Genomic DNA, 22,736 nt, shown 5'->3' with positions numbered 1-22,736 from the left:
TTTTTTTGGCTTATATAGAAACACACATGGCCTCCTGCCCTCTGCGTGGCACACGATCCCTAAATAGACGCCACCAAAGTGACAAGAATTTAGCAAAAGCCTCTTTGCATTCACAGCCAGTATGCTAAATGGTCGTATTTGGACGCTTTTGCTTTCTCACCTAAACCTAAAGGTCCATCTGGGAAGAGCTATCCTGTGCTCACGTGGCCTCCTTTTGCTTCTCCCTGCTTCACTCCAAGTGGGTGGCAAACAGTCCTTCGGTGCTGGGAGGAAGCCTGCACGCAGCCACTTCCCTTCTCCACTCTGCCCTCCCGGTGCTGTGCTGAGCGAGCCCACTGTATTCTTTCCCGGGACCAGGAACGCCTGACAGGTGGGGAGGGAGTAGAGAACTAGAAAGGGAGAAGAGATGGTGCTGGTCACCAGGGTTGCCCTCCGAAGGAATCAGAACTCCAGGATTCCGTAAATAAAAGAAAACGACAAGAAAGGAGCAAATGGGAACCAAGTTCACCCCCGTCACCCTCCGTGACATGCGCACCACATGCCCGCAGCCCCACCCTCCCGTACCCACCTTAAAACCTCTCTCTTCCCTCACTCAGACATCAGACTCAATACTAGAAAGTTTCTCATAAACATGCCCATTGCTGGAGCCATTGAAAGCCCTGGGGTTTTTGTTGTTAGGCACACAGGGGTTGGACTGGTTCCCTATACAGATGTCTTTCTGGAAACGGCCTGGCACAGCCCCGTGAAGGGCCGAGACCACTGGCTTGTTGGTGACAAGGGCGCGGAAGTCTGGCCTGGCTTTCGGCGCCCCCGCCACCGTGGGCTGCCTGAAGAAGTAGGATTTGCTGCCATGGAGCAAGCACTGGTCATCCCCAAAAGTGGGGATGAAAGGGTTTTGCGTGACCCGGTCAGGGTAGAGCGACTTGCTGAGCATGTAGCCGCTGCCGGGGTTGTTGTGGTGGTGGTGGCCGGCAGTGGGCACTGAGGACTTGTTGTTGGCAAAGGTGCTCTCGCCAGCTGGCATCTCAAACATGTGGGCGTAGGGACTCCCGTCCAGGAACCGGCCCTTGTCTTTCAGGCTCACGCTGCGCGGGGCCAAGGCGGCTTCTTCCTTCTGCAGGTCCACGAAGGTGTCGTAGGAGTGCTGCCGGCGCAGTTTGTTCCGGGTCTTCTTCTGGGCCTTGGAGTTGGTCGGGCTCTGGGGGTACTTGGCGCTGGGGGCGTTTGACGGCACCGCCACGGGAGCAGCTGGCTGGTCCAGCTCCTGCAGGGAGTTGTCCTCGCTGATGTCGTACAGGTTGCCCGCTTTCTTGCAAGCCTCGCACCGGATGCACGCCTGCCTGCCCGAGTTCTGCCCGGTCACTGTCGTGGAGTAATTGTGCAGCTTGGAGGGGCAGCTGCGGCAGAAGTTGCCCCCGGAGCGGTCCTCCCAATCCACGTTGGTCAGGTTCTTCTCCCAGGGTGCCGGGACCCCGCTGACCACGCCGTGCTTGTCGCCCGCCCCGTGTTTGACGTGAGACCTGTTGGTACAGGGCCCGCCTCCGCTGACCGAGTCTCGCTTGAAGTCATCGCTCTGCTCCTTGTAGATATCCGTCAGGTCCACGTGCTCCCAGTGCGGGGAGTTCTCCTTCGGGCGGAACTGGTCCAGGTAGAAGTCCCGGAGCCCTTCCTTGTCCCTGAAGTAGCGCTTGTGGTCCGGGGAGCGGGGCGGCCGGCGGCGGTAGGCCAGCTCGATCTCGTCAAACTCCCGTCGGGACTTGGCCGAGGCCGGCCGCTTCTTCAGGCTGTCCTTGTATTGCTGCTTACGCCTCTTGGCGGCGTTGCCCTCGATGTTTCCGTAGGTGACCGTGTGCGTGGATATGTCGGACACGTCGGAGCGGATCAGGTCATCGTGGCCGCTGTAGCGGTCGCTCTTGAAGGAGAATTTGCCGTACAGGTCGCTTAGCTGGCTGTGTTTGGAGGAGGGTAGGCCAATGTCCAGGGGCTTCTTGCTGATGGACCGTGGCTGGGTGGTGAAGGGCGGGTTGTCACAGTCGTAGAGCCCGTCGATGGAGCTGGTGCTGCCGATGCTGTGGGGCCGGTGGTGGTGGTGATAGTGGTCTTGGTACACGTTGCTGTCCTTCAGCTGCAGGTTACCAAAAGTTCTCTCCACCTCACTGATGTAGTCGCTGAAGAGGTTCTCCTCGCACGGCGGGTTATTGTAGGATTTGCAGTCGGAATGCGTGAAGCTGCGGCGGTGCTCAGAGATGTCATAGACGGATGACTCCCGTCGGATGAAGTCCAGGGCGCTCTGGGGGGAGCCGTTCACACCAGACAGGTTGGCCATGTTCTTGGCCGTGCGCAGCAGGCGCAGGATGTTGGAGTGTGTGTTGTTCATGGTCGCGGTGGGGGAATTCATCACGGACTGGCGCTCCTCGATAGCCACTCCATGGATGCAGCTGTAGATACCCTGGAGCAGGAAGAGGAAGAGACGGGTCAGGTCTCCAGCAAGGCTGGAAATGACCACAGACAATGCTCGCCCTCCACCCCCCCCCCCAACTACTAACTGTCTTGCCGGAGAAGAAAAGTCAGGGAAAGCCTGAAACAGCCTTACTATACTCAGAGGATGATGTGGCTAGAAGCTTGCCTGATTTGTCTCTTGAACTGGGCAAGTTTCATATCATGAGCTAAGCTTAGTGGCCAGGCTCTCTGAGAGGGGACAAGGCCAGTCCAAGTGACTTGAGCAAACAGACTGGAATCATAAGACATGACATTCTATGCCGCCACTCCACCATCGACTTGCATTGATTTTCCTTCCTAGGCCTAGGTTTCCGCATCTTAAAAATGAGGCCGTGATATCAATGGATGGCAAAAATTATCGTCAGCTGCCTGGAAATCGACAGCCATGCACCACGGGTGTTGGGGCTGTTCTGCCCTGGACGGCCACCCTTGGCTGACGGCACAGCATGGGAGAGCTCCAAGCTCACAAGAACCACTCTTTCCCAGCTCTGACAAATTTTGAGTGGCTTTTAGGATTTTGGTCACCCAAAGAATGGCTGAGCAGTTCTCTTCTTGAGCCAAGCATGAACCAAATTCACAGAGAGAGTCCGAGAGCCCTGGGGTCAAAGAAGGATTTTTCTCCTGCTGTGCCCTACACCGTGGGAGGGCAGAGCTAGGAGAGATATCAAGTACTAAATAGGAATAAATAATTCCCTTGTTGAACCTTTCATTTATTCTCCTTAGCTCCTGGTTTCCTTCTTATACTTTCTCACTTGCTTAATCTTATCATACCTAATTAATATTGTGACAAATTAGTATTGATTGAGAACTCCCTGGTGCAGCTCTGTGTACCGGGCCTTGAAGAACACCGTCCAGGAGAGGTAATGGGTTGGGGTCAAGTCCCAAGTTAAGCTAACCTGCTAATGTCTTGCTCCCTGCCTTGAAAAGTGGACACATTTGGAACTTTTCTCTCTGGCAAGGGAAATATGTGAAAGGGAGGTCATTTGAACTGGGTCTTTGAAACAAAGGGGATTGATTTGGAAGGGAAATTATCCCGACAGATGGGGAAGAGAGCAGAGAAGATTAGAATGGAGAATTGCAGCTAAGTGGGAAAGAAGAGAGGTTTAGGGGAGGTGAGCCTCGCCATCTCAGAGGGCAGTAGGGAGACACGAGATCTTCAAGGTAAGGTTACCCTCCTTGCTTTCTAAACCTTCTTGATTATGGCCAAGGGAAAGTGCCGAGTGCTTTTCCTCTGCAGAGGCCTTAATTGCACGGCAGTCCCATGAATGGGATTTCTATTACAGGCCACCAGCTCCCACTGCTCCTGCCAGCACCCTATCTGGGACCTTAGAAAGGACCACACAGTGGAGCAATGTGGCTCAGGGACCACACGTTCCTTCCTCCTGCTTACTTACTGAATCGCTTGAATCAGCTCACAATCAGAGAGGAAACTGTTCTCTATCACTAAAATACTATAGGAAAATGATGAGAAGATAGAACAACTTAATGAGAAATCCATTTTCTTACATAACTCCATTAGAGCCGAAGTTAGTTATAGCTGAAATCTAGACCTCTATTCTAAAAGGACAACTGAGGTCACTTCTCATGACTGAATCCCATAACCATACTGACAAAATTAAAAGACACCTGCTTTTCCCCCCCCCTTCCCTGTGATCCTCTGTTCATATTGAAAACTGAGTTCCAAATCCTCACTTTTGACTAGAAACTTAGCAAAGACCTAAATAAAGAACAACTTAAGAGTTATACTCTTGTTCCAATTAAGGAAGTTTCTGGAATGTGAATTTCTTATGGGTCAGTACTTACTTCAGCAGGTTCTGTAAAGCTCTTTAACCCCCCATAAGTCACACGTGTTTAAAGCAGCGAGGAACAGTGAACTACCAATAATATATCTTTGTATGTCAGAATAAGAGAGATACATTACATTTCACTATTTGAGTAGAGATGTGATTTTTAAAAAAAAGATTAAATGATTAATACAGCCCATACAGAATTAACTAATGGTGATGGAAGGCATTTGGAAGAAGGCCAAATTTTTCATTTTGATAGATCTGCCAGTTCTTATTGAGAACCAAATGCCCAAACCCCACACACAAAGCTGTTTCTTGAACGAAAAATAGTATCACCCGTTTTTGTTTTTGAGCCACCTGAAATTATATCCCCCAACCCCCTGGGGAAACATACATGACGTAGTTTCTGGCTTTAGCTGCACAGGGCTGGAGTTAGTGCCCTCCTGGGTCTCTCTGCTTTGCACAGTGCTAGACTAAGTTATCCTTCACAAGCTCCCGGCACCTCAATCAAACCACTTACTCTGCTGATGGAGAAGACCATGCCAGGCTTGCCAGAGCAGACACCCATAAAGCAGTGCCGGAACTGCCAATAGAAAAGGTGTTCGCAGATGAAGGTGATGAGACTGAGAGCCATGGCTGCGCCCAACATGTAGAAGACGCCCGCCATGTTGTCAATGTCCAGCTGGCTGCTCATGACCTCATTCTTTTCGTTGTGGCAAATGCCAGTCAGCCAGAGAGCTTCCAACTCCTCCATCTCCCCTGGAGACACGGCAGGAAGGAAAACGGGTAAAGAGAGAAGACAGAAGAGCAGAGAAAGGGGACAAGAAGGGGTATTGGGGAAGACAGAGAAAAACATGAGAGACAAAGAGACAAGGAGACAGAAAGAAAATTAATAGGGAACGTTCCCAGTAATTTTATTAATACCACTATATATTAACTCATCAATATACTCAACATGTATTCAGTGACAGCTTAATGGGGATACCACAGTGACACAAAGATATGAGGCATTACCCCCTACTCTCCATTATCTATCCAGTGCCAATTGGTATATAAATAATCAACATGACTAGCAATATGCAGGTAACAGGGGTTCAAATTCCTAAGAGTAATTTTGTGGATGGGGTGGCTAGTGGGTTTTCATGAGGAAGGCAGGACTTGCAGGTAGACATAGCGAATGGGTGAATTTTAATTTATCTTGCATAAAAAGGCACTCCAGGCAGCAAAAATGGCATGATCAAGGGGGAGAAGGTGGGAAAACACAAGGCTTGTTTGGAAAGACAGGCAGAACAGCTCAACCAGAGTAAAAGGAGGCAAAGGAAGCTGAACAAAAAAGGTTGAAGCAAGATTGCTAAGGGCTTGAGTATCAGACTAAGTAAGCACTTTGTATTTTATTTTGCAGAGAGTAAGAAAGAACATTAATCAAACACGAGATTCAGAAAATTGCTCTTGAAAATATGCAAATCAGATTGGGCTGGGGCAGGAGGGACAGAGAGAGATAAGCAGAGAGATTGATTGACTCCCCACGGACCCTCACACTTACTGATCTCTTGTTGCAGAGGGAAATAGAAATATTAAGAGTAGGGGGGAGCGAGCTTGAATCAAACGAGACCACCAAATTCAGACCTGCCTCCTTATAACACCACTTAGAGAAGCTTTGATTAATTCAATTGATGCTGGGGACAATAACCTTTATCCACTTCACTGGATATGAGGAATTAGCAAGGCAGAAACCTTAGACAAAAGGAAAATGAAGGAATCTATGTGCCCTAGAAGGCATCTAATTCTAGGCAAACAAAATTCTGAAAATCTCATGAAGGAAACTGCCCATTCTAATTAATTCCAGTTTGGCTAAAACTTTGAACTTTGCATAAACCGACTAGAGCTTTGGCAAATTCTCCCAGTCATCTCTACTGCTGTCCTTCCTCATAGACAGAGGCTCTGTTATTGCTTTTGAGTGAGAGCTACATGAGAATTATAGAAGCCCTCATACCAACACGGCCTGTTAGCACTCCAGCTAGAACTCCCTTGTCTTTCCAATGTTAACCAATCACTTTTCACTCATTTCTTTGATCAAACTATGATTTTCCTAACTAGTGGAACAGCCAACTTCACCCGGATCTGAAAATCCAGCTGTGTTCTTCTGCCTCTCATCTCATCCCTAACAGCAAAGGTTCTGTAGACATAATTTAGAGAACTGCCCGGCTAATGGCCTGTGGGGCCAAGCAGAGTCAGGCTGCTCATCCATAACTGGATTAGCTTCCTGATTAGCTAACAGGAAGAGTAGGTACTCTAGACACCCAAGTGAAGAGGGATGCAGAAGACATGAGTATAATGAGATTGGAGATGAGATTTTTTTTTCAAAGCAAGCTGGCTGCTCCGTCTCCTACCAGAATGACACTGGGGAGTCCCTTATGAGTGTCTGCCTCAGAGGACCCAGTCCCTGATTCCTACCTCTTCTAGCTGAAAGAGCAAGATGGGAGAGAGGGAAGAATGGATAGGTGGCCACAAGTATACTTCTCTGCCCTTTCTCTGGACCCAGAAAAAGCAGAGACCTTTCCAAAGTTCTACCCGCTGCTCCGGCCACATGTGAGAAGATTGTTTGGAACACCTAATACTAACTTCTCTTACTTTATCCCTGAAAGTTTGATCATACCCTGCAATCCTGAGACATATCTCCTTGACCAACTTCTCTAATCCTCCCTCCCAAATTTCACCCAGTTATGGGTTGAATTGTGTCTCCCCCTCCGGCCCCGGCCAAACCTCCTCCTCTCCTGCCAAATTCCTCTGTTGGAAGTCCTAAGCCCCAGTCCCTTGAAATGTGACTTTATTTGGAAATGAGGTAACTGCAGATGGAATTAGTTAAGAGGAGGTCATCCTGGAGTAGGGTGGGCCCCTAATCCACTATAATTGGCATTCTTAAAAATGGCGGAAATCAGACATACACATGTAGAGACAGACAGCAGGCATGTAGGGAAAATGCCATGTGAACATGAAGGCAGAGATGGGGTGATGTGTCTACAAGTGAAGGAATGCTCAAGGTTGCCAGCAAACCACCATGAGCTAGGGGAGAGGCATGGAACAGATTCTCCCTCGAGGCCCTCAGAAGGAACCAGTGCTGACACTTTGATCTTAAGACTTCTGGCCTCCAGAACTGTGAGCCAAATTTCTATTATTTAAGTCACTCAGCTGTGGTACTTTGTTATGGCAGTCCTAGGACTCTCATACCTACCCGCCCAAGTTTCTCAATATACTGTGAAATACTTTTCTGGAAAGGCAGGGGTTATAGGAGTGGAAAAGAAAGAAGGGCTGGTGTTTTGGACCGGCTATCAGAAGAGCCACCATCTTTGACTCACCATCTCCGAATAGCTGCAGGATAGCGAGGTCCACCTGGCGCTTCCACCCAGAATCTTTTTGGATGGCAATGCCATAACCAGTGGAAGCAAAGACCTTTCCACTGCCAATGGTCACCAGCTTGCAGCCTTCATCTCTGCCTGCCATGTAGTTCAGCACTGCTGCATCATAGATGAAGGCATCCAGTTTCCTGTGCAAAAAAGAAGCAAACAAACAATCCAGTGGAGGAATTTTAGGACAAAACTACCTATGGGGCCATTAATATGAAGCAGTAGCGTTCTAGCAAACGATGGGGAGAACTGGTTCAAAGTAAGGCTCGAGTTGGAACTCAGCCAGAATCTAAAGCCTAAATAAATCCCAGCCTGTTCTTTATGTGATTTCAGGTTGAAAGGAGGAGTTTTTCCCTCCCACTGGGAAGGATGAGAATGTAAGTCGGGCCTGAAGCCAACTCATAAGCTGTGTCTGAAAGGAGAAGGAGTAAAAAGGAATCAATAAAAATAATAACCAAAATAATGAAAAGTAACCATCATGATGATAACAACAAATAACATGGGTTAGATTTATATAACATTTTTCATTTCTCAGTTCATTACAGTCCAGAGTGGGGATAAGTGTAGGTGTCTATGTTTCAATAGCTGCATAATGCTGTTTTTGTGGTCAGAAAGGTTTCAATATTCTGTTTTGCAGCACAAGGAAAGAAATGAGTAGTCGGGGTGGTCGCAGCACAGGCTTGTGTTAAGAGCAAATGTGCGCAACTACAGCAGAACCCAACATACAGAATTCAGATCTCTCAAGTTCCGAAACATCCAAGAATCTCATTTTATATACTGTGCTTTCCAAGAAAGGAATATGTAGGGAAGGGAGTAAGACTAGGGGTCAGGGCAGGAAGGCCTGGACCAATATTTCAAACCAACATTGAAACACATCAAAAGTAGAGAAAGAAATCCAGATACAGCCACATAGGTAGCCACATATAGAGAGGCCTGCAAGGAAGAAAGGCATGCATCCTTCTCTTCACTTTTACAAGGTAAGTTAGCTTTATCCCTCCTTGAGAAAAAATAAGCCCTTCCTGGTATAAGCTACAGAACATTTTCCAAAAAGCCCATGAGTACCCGATAGAAAAGTGGCACACCAAAAAACCCCAAACTCTGATATGACTGACAATCGTGGTTGTACCAGGGGCCAGACGACCTACCAAGGTGGTCCTATGCCTAAGCTCAAATTCTGTCTCCTGATATCTGCTGTGACTTTATAGTGATAAGACAGACGCTAACAGTATTTAAGTAAACATGTATCTGGGTGGCTTTTCCAGAACCGGGGCCACTGGGAGGTCCAAGTGCTGCTAGTTATCATACAACACAGGAGATCAGTTACAAGACCCCTTCACTCCAAAGTCCCAACAGCTATAATGCTCAATTATCGGTCTTATTCCACAGCTGTGGCTTTGAGGGGCCAAATGAATAAAGGGACCAATGTGGCTGGGATTAGGCAAGCCAACATGTTTGCAGTTCGTGGAGCTCCTTTCAACAAACAATACTTTCTAGAGTATAAAGCTGGATCAAAGACCACCAACAAAAGCTGGAACTGGAGATCAGTCAATACATTCTCACTCTTTGTTGTCTAAAAACCTTCACCCCTTTCCTCTTTCATTTCTCCCTTGTCCACAAGACACCAGAATCATCATTTTCACCTTCTGGTCAACAGGGCTTCGTTTCATGTGCAATACATGAACCTTAGCCTTGACTCTTCCTTTCTACTTTTATGGCTATTTCATTCCTGTTTCATGGTTACATTAATGCAAGTAGAATATAATTTGTAAAACAAAAATACATAAAAGTATATAATAGCATAGGAATCTTTGTGCACTGGCCTGAATTATATTGTCAAATTCAACTTGGAAATCCATAGGAAGCAAATGCAGTCTTCTTTGCTTTAACTTTGTCTGGCACCCAAGCATGATATATCTGATTCAGTGTACATTTAATAAATGTGAGAAACATATCAAAGACTCTGAGCTTGGAAGCAGTTCTTACCCTGTTTTCAGGGAGAGCAATGCATCATCTACACCCCTCTGGTTGAACTTTCCCATGTAGGCATGCATTTCTGCGTAGTTATTGCGAATGTTCCTCTCTGTGCTGCCATTGGGCACAGTCCCAAAGCGAAAAGGGGGTGAGAAGTCATTAGGTCTCTGGAACTGGAGAGAGAGAAAGAGAGTGAGAGGGAGAGGGAGAGAGAGAGAGAGAGAAAGAAAGAAAATGCTTCAGAAAATGTGAAGAGATATTAAGTTAGCATTTGTGGATTTATATGGAAGGGACCCAACTACAGTTCACCAAACAATGGCCCTCACACAGGAACAGCAGATGCTAACTGAAAGAAGACTTCATCTCGGTTTAATACGTATTGTTGAGAGCTTTATGTTAGCCCAATCCTGGATTAATCTATAACCTTTGCGTGTTCCATTTACACATACTGCACAAGACCAGTGATGATGGGAGTGTGCAGCTTAACTACAGTGGCTTAGTCACCTTTATGCTTGAAAACTGTGTAAAGTATGTTTCCCAGGCCTCTTAATTTAGGGGCTTAAATTCATTGTCATTGCATCATTTGAGGCTATAGGACCTTAGTGGGATGAGCTATAATGTAGTCCTAAACATAATTTATTGGGTATCAAATATGTTTTGCTAAGAAATTTTCTCTTGACCTTCCTTGATGCATGGAAAGCCCATATTTATTCTATATGAGTTATAGAATAAATTGTAAAATCAAATACAGTTTTAATTATGTTCCTCCCCTTGCTTAAGAACTGGGAGTGGATCTCTAGTGCCCAGCATAACAAAGTGAAATCTCTTGGATTTTTCACACCTATGACATCAGCTTTATTTCTGGTATTGCCCTGCAATGAGTAAGTCTGTACTTTGCTTCCTGAACAAATAATTTATTCACTTGTATCTTCATGGCCTCGTATAGTCTGTCCCCTCAGCATGAACTCACTTTTCTCTTGAGGCCAATTCATGTCCTTCATCTCAAAATGTAACTCAAACAGTTTCTTCAAGACACCTTCTGTGAGTTCTTTCCTCCACCAAGTCTACCCAAAAGGACTTGATGTTCTTAGTTTCTATCACACTACAAATGCAATTATGCACTAAATGAGCTGGCTAAGTTCTGAGAGCTAGTCCCTGATATAGTCATTAAGAGTTTAAGCTCTAGAATGAGAGAAATATAGGTTGAAGATCAGCTCCGCCACATACTACTGTGCGATCTTGGGCAAATAACATGAACTCTCTGTGCACCATTTCCTCATTTGCAAGAGGGAGACAACAAAGTCTAATTCACAAGACTGTTATGTGGATTAAAGGATTTAATGTATAAGAAGTGCCTGGCATAGCACCTTGCATGCAGTGAGTCCTCAATAAAGATTCTTTATATTATTTTTAACTTATGTCTATATTCTGCATTCCCCAGTAAACTTCACACTCTTCAACCTTCCCATTCTGTTAGTACAGAAATGATTGGATAGAATATGACCAGAGTAGCTCTGCTGTAGCTTGGCATAGGAAAGACAAGGTAGACATTTAAAGTCCTCTTTCAATACTATACCACTGACTTTGTAAATATATTTGAAAATCTAACATGCCAACTCAGGAGTACTCTGAACCTCTGGATTGTGTGGGCTTAGAGACATTCTCCTTTCTCTTTCCCTTGACCTGAAAAGCTCAAGAGCTTCCCAGAATATGGGGATTTCATAAACCACAAAGTGTCATAGCACCAGGAACCATGATTGCTATCTTCAGTGCTCGGAGTGGGCCATAGTTAAAAGCAGAGTCATGCAGTGGTGTCAGGCAATCTGTGGTGCATCAAAAGACCACTACTCTTCTTGACTCAAAAGGCTCCCAGTCTGACTGATCACAGTGCTTTTTGCCATTAAGAGTTTTTGTTTAATTGGTTTTGAAAGGGCTGTGATTTTTAAGTGAATAAAAGAGTCACAAAGAATTTTAGAATTGGGTAAGCCACTCAAGGTTAACTAGTCCAAACCTCTCGTTTCACAGATGAAGACTGAGGCAAAGAGGACAAGTAGTAATGGCTAACATTATCTGGAATCAACTGGCTTAATTAATAGTATTCCTCACTGTCCCCAGCAGATAGCAAGCTTAAGTAAACAAGGATATGCTTTACTGGAAGAGACAGAATGCTATGCATGTCACTGTCAATGATAACACTTCACTTGTTTGACAGAAGGTATCCCCCAATCAACAGCAGAGTATTTTCTATGGCAGGCAGCAATACAAACAAATGGACTCCCTTTAATCAGTGATTCCCCACTTTGCTAGGACGATGACAACTGATGCTCACAATGACCAAGATATTCTAGGCCCAAAGTATTTTCTGAAACATCAGTGAAAGTTGAAATCATGTCCATTTAAATTCCAGCATAAATTAGTATATTTCTGGTTTGTTTGTTTTTTAATTGGCAATCCACATAAGGTATATGCAACAATTTTGATTAACCAAATGGAATCTGATGCCCCGAGTGCCTCATTTCCGGATGAAGCTAGATTATGGAAAGTTTGTGTACTACTCTTTCATAACCTTAAATTTTAAATTATCTTCAGATTTCCAGATGCTGTTTTATTAACTATGTCCTTGAATAAATAAAAACTAAAGAAATGATCAAGGACCTAAAATAGCCAAGATGACTGCAAAAAAGACAAAAAGTTGAAGGACTTACAAGACCTGACTTTTAGACTTGTCCTAAAGTGAGAGTGATCGTGACAGTGTGACATTAACATAGAGAGAATAAGGAAATCATCAGAAGAAAGTAGAGTGCCCATCCATAGACCAACACATATATGGTGCAAAGGCAGATAAAGTGGAGATAGGAGTGTCTTCAACAAATGGTACTGGAACAATTAGATATCCATATGCAAAAAAAAAAAAAAAAAAAAAGAACCTCATTCCACACCTCACTAGATACAGAGAAATTAACACACAGTGAATCATACACCTAAATATGAACTATAATATTTCTAGGAGAAAATACAGGAAAAAGTCCCCAAGTTACACATTACAGTTATAATATTTCTAGGAGAAAATACAGGAAAAAGTCCCAGAGTTACACAAAGATTTCTACATGTGACACCAAAAGCACAATCCACCAAAAAAGAAAAAAGAAAAAAAAATTTAGACTTCATCAAAATTAAGAACTCTTTGAAGGACAGAGTTAAGATCATGAAGAGACAGGCCACCAATGGAGAGAAAATATTTGAAAATCGATTAAGCTATTAAAAATCTGAAGGAAGTAAATGATGATGACAGAGCAAGGCTCTGATGGAAAGCATCCTCCATAAGAAAACAATCAGAGGAACCAGCCAGCAGCACTGAAAGAATGGGAAAGCGCAGTCCTTGGAAAGCAGGGTCTTGGAGGCAGATCATTTGCATTTGGCTCCTAGCTCTTTCTCTGACCAGCTGTGTGAATATGGGCAAGTTAGTTAATTTACAGAGCCCCATTTTTCTGGAAGCATTATTTTTGATTAATAATAAGATAATATACAGGAAACCACTCAACCCAATATCTGGCACGTGGTGGATTCCAAAAATTATTAACTGCTTCGGTGAGGATGAAACCTTAGTATCTAAAATTGTCTTGTGTTAGCCAGTGTTTCCTAAGATGGAAAACTCATTTGTTCCTTAAACTAGGCCAGCTCTGAGGACCAAGAATGTGAGTGCAGTGTCCCAGAATTTGCCAAAGCAGAAGCAGAAGTGAGCTTGGCTTTTTCTTTGAAATTTCTTGTCCCAGCTTGTGAGGTTTAAATAAAACAGATTTTTTTTTTTAACTGTCATTGGAACTTGAACTTGACTAAAATTCATGGCCACTGAGAACTGCATGTTCAGCGAGACCTGTGGGGAAGAAGGAAAGAATAATCTTCCAAATACCTCGACACTTCCACTAAATGCCCTGTAATAAAACGTTCCCCAAGCTGTGAGGCATTATATGGCATTTGTTTAACCTGAATGGTAATCGATGCTCTCTGGGGTTTGGGGAGGGAGTAACATTTTGTACTGTCAAGAACCAGGAGTCTTAAAATCCACAGAACAGGGAGGACCCCAAAAAACAATTAAAAAAATTAAAAAACCCAAATACACTAAGGAGACCAGCGTGGGACTAAAAAGCTCTGTCTGATTTTACAGTAGGGACTTTAACATAGTATTCCTTACTCGTCACCTTTGGCCATTACAGGGCTTCCTTGAACTTGGAATCTTTTTCCAGAGTTACCCGGATTGGAATTTTAACAACAGATTGAGATAGATAGAGAAATAAAAGCGCAGAAAGAAAGGAGCCTTAAGGAGCAGCCCCAATTCATAGGTGAGGAAACTGAAGCCCCGAAGAGACCAAGTAAGTTGTTCAAGGCCACGTGGGGAAGCAGGAGGACAAGCTGAGGCTTGGTTTCTGGGAGCCAAGCCTTCCCACTGCCGACTCAGACGCGGGCTGGCTAGCCATACGACTGCTCACTGGGAGGGAAGCCACACGCTCTAAGTGGGGCCCCATGGAAGGGTATCCTTCTCTCTCTGGCACATCAAATGCTGACTCACACTCACCCCCGTGGAATCAACACATGGCTTCCAGCAATTACTGTAGGCACGTACTTGTGCAAGGGCAAAACCGTGCTGAATGTACCGAGAACTGTTTCTCACTTGATCCTCCTGGACAGCGGCAGGGAAACAGAATTCAGTCCTCTTAGGTATTCAGACCATCGTCTCAGCCCCCATCTTAATAACCTCAAAGTGAATTAGTCTTGGCAGCCTTGGCAGGAGAAAGGTGCTAGAAGGCCGGGAGTAAAGGTCCCTGCCCCACCCAAAGACGACGGGACTGGAGGGTTCTGGGGCTGCCATGGCTGCCACCTTCCCAATAGAGAGCCTCTCATACAGCCTGTTGCAGAGAGAAGGGGAAAGGGAAATGGGGGTCTGGTCTGTTTTGTTTTATTTATTAAATAAATATGTAAACTTATTTTCGTGTGTATAAGGCATTATTAATTCACTCACAGCAGTTACTCATATCCAACACCTATGTATTTGCTGGTAATAACTCACATTTTCTCCTTTAACTGTAATAATTAAAATGCATCAATTCATTTGGTACATATATACCGAGCATCTATGAGTGTAGAGAACTGTATTAAGAACTAAGGATACAAAGATGAAAAAAAAATCCAGCTCTGTTTTCAAAAGATTTAACTATTAGAGAGTCAGAGATGTAAACATTCATTCATGTTTTCATTCATTCCTTTATTCATCCCTTTATTCTCTCCTTCATACAGATATTCAGCAAGGATTTACTGGCATCTGCCATGTGTACATGCTCTTCTTGGGGCTGGGGACACAGTATGAAGAAGAGTTAAGATCCTGCCTTCGGAAAGCTCACACTGTAAAGGGGGGAGGCAAAGACACAACCACACATTCTTTGCTACTCCTCCCCCAAAGGGGTGAGGTCTGTGTTTCCTCCCCTCGATTCTAGCCTGGCCTCGGTGACTTGCTTGGCCAGTAGAATGTGCGGAAGTAACACTCTGGGACTTTGGAGGCTAGGTCATAAGAAGCTTTGCAGTTTCCACCTGGGCCTCTTGGAACTTCGCTTCCAGGGAAGCAGTCCACTCTGCAGAAAGTCCAAGAACCCTGAAACCATGGTGCTGGAGCCATCTCGGTCCCATATGCAGTCCCAGCCTAGCCCAGGCTTCCAATCATTCTGGTCAGGGTGTCAGGTAGGAGACGAAAGCCATCGTGGACCCTACTGCAGCCCAGCCCATCCACCAGATGACTACCGTATCACCTCAGCTAACGCCACATGAGGTGGATGAATCACCCAGTCGAGCCCTGCCCAAGTATATGACCCCCCAAACAGTCAAATGCCATGAAATGGTTCTTGCTCCAAGCCACTGAGGGTCAGGGTAGTTTGCTATGCAGCAATAGATACAATAGATAACTGGAACACAGACGATTTCATGGAGTGCAAATGAAGTGCTAGGAAGAGGCTGAATCAGCCATTAGACAGGAAAAAGAGTGATGGGCAGAAGAACGAGTTTCGACCGGCTGTCCTGCCAAGGCCTCTCCGAGAAGGTGGCATCGGAATGAAGACCCACATGACGTGGAGGAGGCAGGCATGCAAGGACCAGGGGCATGGGGAGCGGGGCCAGGGAACAGCAGACACAAAGGCCTGATGAGGTGTGGTGAGGGGGGTAGTGAACCACGTGCTGCGAGCTACGGCACCACGTGCCTCCACAGCAGTGGGAGCACAGAGCATGGGGCACGGTCCTCATCAGCAGTCTAGAAGCTGCAGCAGGGGGGTCAAGACTAGAAGGGAGAGCCTTCCCACTGGACACGAGGAGCAAAGGGGTTTTCTAGATGGTGACAAGTGTGCCAAGACACAGGGTGGTGAGAGAGTCTGGGCATGACTGGAGATAAGCGGCGGCTTGTCATTGTCAGAGCCTAACAGATGTGGCCGTGATAACTGGAGGCCGACATGGCTGAAGACGGAGATGGGGCCTGGATCACTAAGGGACTTGAATTCTGTGCAAAAAAGTTTAGAGTTCATGCTCTAAGGGATAAGAAACAGCAGAGCCTCTCGAGCCAAACTATCTGCATTCAAATCCCCGCTCTGCTGCTGGAGAGCTGGGTGACCTGGAGCACTTCACTTAACTTCTCTGTGCCCCAGTTTCCACATTTGTACCGTGGGGCCAATAACAGCACCTACCTCATCAGGCTTCTTAGTATTCAAGCAGTTAATCTGCGCAAAATGTTAGCACAGTGCCTGGCACATGATAAATGCACCACATTAGCTATTATTGCTATCATTACTATTATTGTTGGTGTCATCAGCATCATTATCAGAAGCAACTGAAGAACTCTGGAGGTGTGTCAAGAGTGGGTTTTTGTATTAGAAAGAGCCCAGGGGTGTCAGCACGAGCAACAGGTTGGAGGACGAAGATAGAGAGGAGCGGAGCAGGACTTGAGCTCCCACGACGGTCTGGACACCAGGGGGAGTAAGGAGGAACAGAAGCATCACCAGACACTGGCCCTCCCATCCAAGAATATGAAAGATGGCAGGTGCACAACGAGGTGAAACACAAGACCGCACAGTTACAGACCACTGCCGCCAGAGTTCCAAAAGAGAAAGGCTACAATCAGCCTGGAGGGCTTCTTGGAGGAGGCTGGATTTAAGCTGGCAGGGAGGATGGGCTGGATTTGGAAGGATGGAGATGGGAAGTTAACATCCGTTTACACTGCGAGAATCCCTCCGCTTTAAGACCCCTCCTCCAACACTGCTTAGTTTCCATGGTAAGTGAGGAAACATATTTGCAGAGAAGTCTTTGAGGCCGTGACGCCAGGAGAAAGAGCAGGTTCTGAAAACAAAACAAAAACCCTCCTCAATGTTGACTGTGTGCAGGCTTTTGTGCTGAGCACCAGACGAAGCCCAGCGAGGTTAATCAGAGTTAGATCTTGTGAATGACAGCAGCTCTACTAACGTGGAGAAGGTGGCAAGAAAATGCCTTCTGGGGTAGTTGGCTGCCCTGAAAATGGTTCTTCTCATTCAGTGGGAGTCTGGTCAGCATGTGCAGATTAGGACAAACCAGCACCATGACCTTGCGGGGATGAATACTGTACGTCCTGTTTGCAGGGTCCATCCACATGGGACAGGGAATCTGGGGGCTTTTGTCTTCAAAGCTTGACAATCCTGCACATAAATATTCATCCCATTCTGCCTGCTTTTACATTTGAATCACAAAAGGAATCAATGCCCAAATGCCACTTCGCCTTTCAAGGCACCAGCAGGAAAAGGTAGGAAGGCTTCAGATACAAGGGTGTCATTTGGCCTGTGCTACTAATTGTGAGGCTGTGGCAGAACATCAGAATCCTGAAGGGACCACTTTTTTACCTACCCAGCACCCCTCCCCCCCCGTTATCAGTTATCATTCTCATTACCATGCATACCCTGTTTCACCACTTCTCTTCTTACTGACTTTTACTATTTTTATGAAATTTTTTATTCTATTCATTCATTCATTCTACAGTATAAATAACATAAAATTTAGTGTTAAATTTGTTTTCATTTTATTTTTTTAAAAGACTCTGTTTTAGAGAGAGACAGAGAGAGCATGAGCAGGGGGAGGGGCAGAGGGAGAGGAAGAGAATCTCAAACAGACTCCCCGCTGAGCGCAGAGTCCCACAAGGTGGCTGGATCCTAGGACCCTGAGATCATGACCTGAGCCGAAATCAGGACTCAGTGGCCTAAATGAGCCCCCCAGGTGCCCCTTTTCATCTTAATTATCTGTAAGTGTACAGGACTGTGGCATGAAGCACGTCCACACTGTTGTGCAACCATCACCACCATCCATCTCCAGGGCTGCTTATCTTTCCCCAACTGGAGCTACGTACCTGTGAAACACTAAATCCTCATTAGTCCTACGAATTTTAACCACATACAGAATTTTGCAACCACAAGCACAATCAGGACACAGAACAATTCCATCATCCCCCCCAAAACTCCTTCGTGCTACTCCTTTACACTCCCCCCACCCCCCCGCATTTAACCTCTGGCGACCACTGGTCTGTTCTCTAGCTCCATAAATTTTGTCTTTTCCGAGATGTCATATAAATGGAATCATACAGGACGTAACCTTCTGAGATGGGCTTTTGTACTTCTAATAATGCCTTTGAGATGCATCCATGCGGTTGCATGTATCTGTAGGTCATTCCTTTTTATTGCTGAGTGGAATTGCATTGTATGGATGTGTCAGCTTGTTTATCCATTTACCCATGTAAGGACATTTAGGTTACTTTCAGTTTGGGGTAATTACAAAAAGAGCAGCTGTAACATTCATGTGCAGGTTTCTGTGTGAACATAAATTTTCATTTCTCTAAGGTAAACACCCAGGAGTTGGGAGTGCTGGGTCATAGCTCCATCCCCTGCTCAAAGTGCAACTCTTTTTGCATCTTTTCTCTCTTTTGTTATTTTTTTAATTAAAAATTTTTTAAATTTAAATTTTATTTTTTTAGAGAGGGAGAGGAGGGGGGCAAGGACAGAGGGAGAGGGAGACTCTTAAGCAGGCTCCATGACCAGCATGGAGCCCGATGTGGGGCTCGATCTCACAACACTGAGATCATGACCTTAGCCGAAATCAAGAGTCAGACACTTAACCGACTAGGCCACCCAGGAGCCCCATCTCTTCTCTCTTTTGATCTTCCCAATTTCCCCATGAGCTACAGAGTAAGTACAGCAACTATTATTATTCTGTCTGCTATTCAATCTTCCCATAATAATATCCTACAGCCTAACTAGGATGAAGCATGTATGTGTGTGTGACTTCAGACTCTGAGCAATGTTTGACGATGGGAGGGGGTGGCTGGAGAAAGCAGCCTCACCACCCTCACCCCCAACATGGTCCCTGTTCGCCCAAAGGGAGAAGAAGGTGAGATGGTTATATATACACTAAGCTTTCTGAAGGCATGATCTTCCTCACTATGCCACGGCCCATAAACGCTTGGGACAGACGGGACAAAGAGGCAGTCTGTGCTTACGCTGACCGGACAATTTAATGATAAAACAGTGTAAGTGGACATGTGGGCTCTGAAGACCGAAGTTCAAATCTGAGCTCCATCACTTATTAACTGAGAGACTTAATAAACAAGCCAATTAGTTCTGAAACTGAATTTCAACTATATTCTGGGAAGAGAAATAAGGTATAACATCCCATTACAAATCCTCCATTTCAAAACTCGGGGCCCAGGATCTCCCTGTGGAATAAGCTCGCTGCGGATACAGTGATGGATTAGATCGTCAGATTCTTCACCTTCATGAAAGTTATACTCTGGGATGGATGTGGGAGGAAAAAACAATTATTCTACATTTCATTATAAATTATTCATTGGAGAGAATATTGTTCAAATTCACTCAGGGTAGGTGACTGAATTGCAGTAACAGTAACATTACAGAATGTAGTTAGAAAACACAGGTATATAACAGAAGAGCCAAAAGTAATTCAATTCTCTTCCTGGGCCCCTGGAGAACCCGGTATCATTCTGCTACTACCAGAAAGTGAGTTAGCATATAGTAAGCACTCAATACCTTAGTCATTTCTGTTCTCTTTTTCTCTTATCATTAACATTAGCACTGTTAATATTAGGACCGGTTGTCCATAGCGGCAAACGCACGAAAATCTGCATATGAAGAAATCCGCATTTGGATGGGAGAAGCCTGGTAAGTATGTCTTCCTAACTCTGGATGCTGTGCTGCTGGGGAAGGAGCCCCTTGCCTCTCTGGGCTCAGTGTGGAGCTGAGGTAGGAGGAGGGGAGGGAGGGAATACAATGCCCTCCATGGTCACTACTCTCCTGCGGTGCCCCCAGAAGAGCATCCAGAACATAAAATACACCAGTTCTTCAGATTCCTGGAATTTGGTTATTAGTTTTCCTCCTAGTACCTCTTTGGCATTTTACAAAATTTGGGTATATGAACCTTAATAAGTATTTCCTAAAATATGTCATAAAATCAGATAACAGTGTTAGAGTTTATGTGAGCTATCTGAGGTTTGGCCCTGAGCTAGGAGATCCGAGCAGATGAGTTTACTTCAATATTAGCTTTGCCACGCCATGTACTCTGAAGTCTTATGTGTTTGGCAGTCTGGCCATAAAATATCATCAACACACATTAATGGCTATAATCCATGCATAAGTCACTGAGCTCTGAAATGAGTATCTGAAATGAAATGAGGCCACAGATACAATCCCTCCGTTACCATGCATTTGGAAATTAAAATGGTAATATAATGAGAGAAACAGCTAAAACTTCCATGATAACGTACCATACAACTGACATACAGTAATTCATTAATCTTCCCATCAACTCTACAAGGTAGTATTGTTATCCCCATTTAACAGACAAGGAAATTGATGCACAGAGAGCTAAGTAATTTGAATACGGTTACACAGCTAGAAATGAATGGAACAAGGATTCAAACCCAGGGTCCTCACAGAACCATAAAACACATCACAGAGTTCTATGCACATCAAACAGATGCTCAGCAAATGCCTGTAGGATAGAAGAACCCAATGACGAGGTGAGTGGGCCAAGTTCCAAACAAGACATAAGGCAAGTCAGGGCTCTGCAAGTTTAGAGGGAGCAGAGATCATCATGAGGGGATGGGTTAGGAGGCTAACGACAGGAGGCAGAGATGGAGCTCTTCCAGACTGGCCAAGACTTCTACTAGCAGAGGTGTGGGGAGGGCGCTCGGGGCAAGAGGTGTGGCATGAGCCAAGGTGTGGAGGGACCCGAGCACTGTGATTTAACTGAAGTTGGAAAGGATGTTTGTCCATGGGAACATGGAACAGAGTTGGCTCGTGGCCAGAAGCTATACCACAGAGCACCCCGAATGGTCAGGCTGCACAAGGATGCTATGGGTACGCCACGGCGTGTAGGTATCACTATGCAGCGACAGCAGTATGGCCTGAAGAGCAGAGAGGCTGGAGCAGGGACATTTACTGGAAAATGACTGAGGGTCTGGACTATTTTCAGGGGCAATATAACGGGAAGGATACATGAAAGAGACATTAAACGTAAGCCCTGACAGGATCCAAGTCTGTATACTCAGGAGGACGAAGGAGGGAAGGCGGTAGGGTCAACATCATCTCACCCCCATCTGCCACTATGCTCCTTCGCCCATCCCTCAGCAGTCACAATGGCCTCCTAGCACCACCAGGAACATACCAGGCAAGCTCCTGCCTTAGCGTGCTCTTCTCTCCACTCAGAAGGCCCCAGATATCCATCACTCCCTCACTAGCTTCAGATCAGACCTGATGGTCTTTTCACTGAGCCCTTCTCTGGCCACTCGATTTAAAATCGCAACTCCTTTGCCAACACTCACCATCTCCTTTCTCTGCTCTATGTTAGCAGCTAACACCTAATATTGTCAAAAATTGCTCTTTAAATGTATTTTCTTCTCCCTCCTTTTAGAATGCAAGTGATGCGAGGGAAAAGATTTGTCTATGTTGATCACTGTTGTACCACTAGTGCCTAGAACCGTACCTGGCATTTAGGAGGCTCTTGATGTGAATGAACGAATGACTAAAGGAATGAAAGAATTATTTGAATAGCATAAATGGGAATCCACGTGCTATATATGAAAAAATCAATCAATGTATGCTCCTTACCGGCGAATGCATCATCACGCAGCACGAAGTTGAACGTCGGGATTTCTGAGAGCTAGAGCTATCCTGGCTTATCTGGTGAATAAGGAGTTAATTTGTCCTCATGCTAGCTGAGGACATCTTTCCTGGCACCTTCTCCATCTTCCCTTCAGAAAATATGTCAGATCTGAGATCCCACAAGAGCTTGTCAAATTTAGGACTTGACAATGCATATGAGTGTTTCTTTGGCACCAAAAATGTGACAGAATTGGAGATGATTATGGTAACATGCAGATGAAGTGGAACAGAGGTGTAAGGACTTTGGCATTTGATTTTTATCCCTAAGTCAGCCCGTGTATGACAGGTGGCCTCGGCCGTGCTTGCTCGACTACCCGTAGGTGAAACTTCAGAGGGCTGTTAACTGCCATCCACTCCACCTCTCACACCGACCTGGGAGAGTGCACGGAACGTTGCAGATATTTTATAAGAGCTGTGGGTGCTAGCAAAGAGAAATGGCCTTTAAAGATTTTAAGTAAAGGGTACAAATGGATTCACCATGGAAACGGATTGTGGAGCCTCAAGAACAGCCCTAGCAGCTCCTACAAAGTTTGGGGGAGAATACTGAAGGTTACTATCAGGATTTCCACATGCATGATACCCTGATGAATTTCGGGGTGCTCCAGTTGTTAAAATGATAACCTGAGGTTCCTATTATGAAGCCGGGGTGGGGGTAGGACTGCCAATGGACTGTGCCAGGTGGGGCCTAGGGCAAGTGAGGATCCAGGGAGAGGCATATCACGGGGGACAGGCACACTTCTGCTCTCCTGGCAAATCAATCAGATCAGTCAATTCCAAACCGAGAAATGGAAATGCCAGCATGAGCACACATGGTCACATTGTGACCCATTTACAGCACAGCAGAACTTCTT

At 45.5% G+C, this 22,736-nt stretch overlaps 1 protein-coding gene across 1 annotated transcript in view; it reads right to left on the bottom strand.

The window, feature by feature from the left end:
• Positions 1–592: 592 nt before the first annotated feature.
• Positions 593–22,736, bottom strand: part of GRIN2B (glutamate ionotropic receptor NMDA type subunit 2B) — a 404,765-nt gene continuing 382,621 nt past the window's right edge. Inside the window, exons 11-14 of the mRNA XM_045870040.2 lie at positions 9,674–9,834; positions 7,643–7,830; positions 4,807–5,045; positions 593–2,449 (exon numbers count right to left, since the gene is read on the bottom strand). Coding sequence (XP_045725996.1) covers positions 593–2,449; positions 4,807–5,045; positions 7,643–7,830; positions 9,674–9,834 — 2,445 coding nt within the window. The remainder of the gene's footprint in view (positions 2,450–4,806; positions 5,046–7,642; positions 7,831–9,673; positions 9,835–22,736) is intronic.

This window comes from Mirounga angustirostris, unplaced genomic scaffold (genome assembly GCF_029215605.1).
Source record: "Mirounga angustirostris isolate CCGP_5_RB_7025 unplaced genomic scaffold, mMirAng1.0.hap1 SCAF_5, whole genome shotgun sequence".
NCBI classification, from domain to species: domain Eukaryota; kingdom Metazoa; phylum Chordata; class Mammalia; order Carnivora; family Phocidae; genus Mirounga; species Mirounga angustirostris.
Note: the sequence above shows the minus strand (reverse complement) of the source record. Positions and strands in the feature narration are given on the sequence as shown.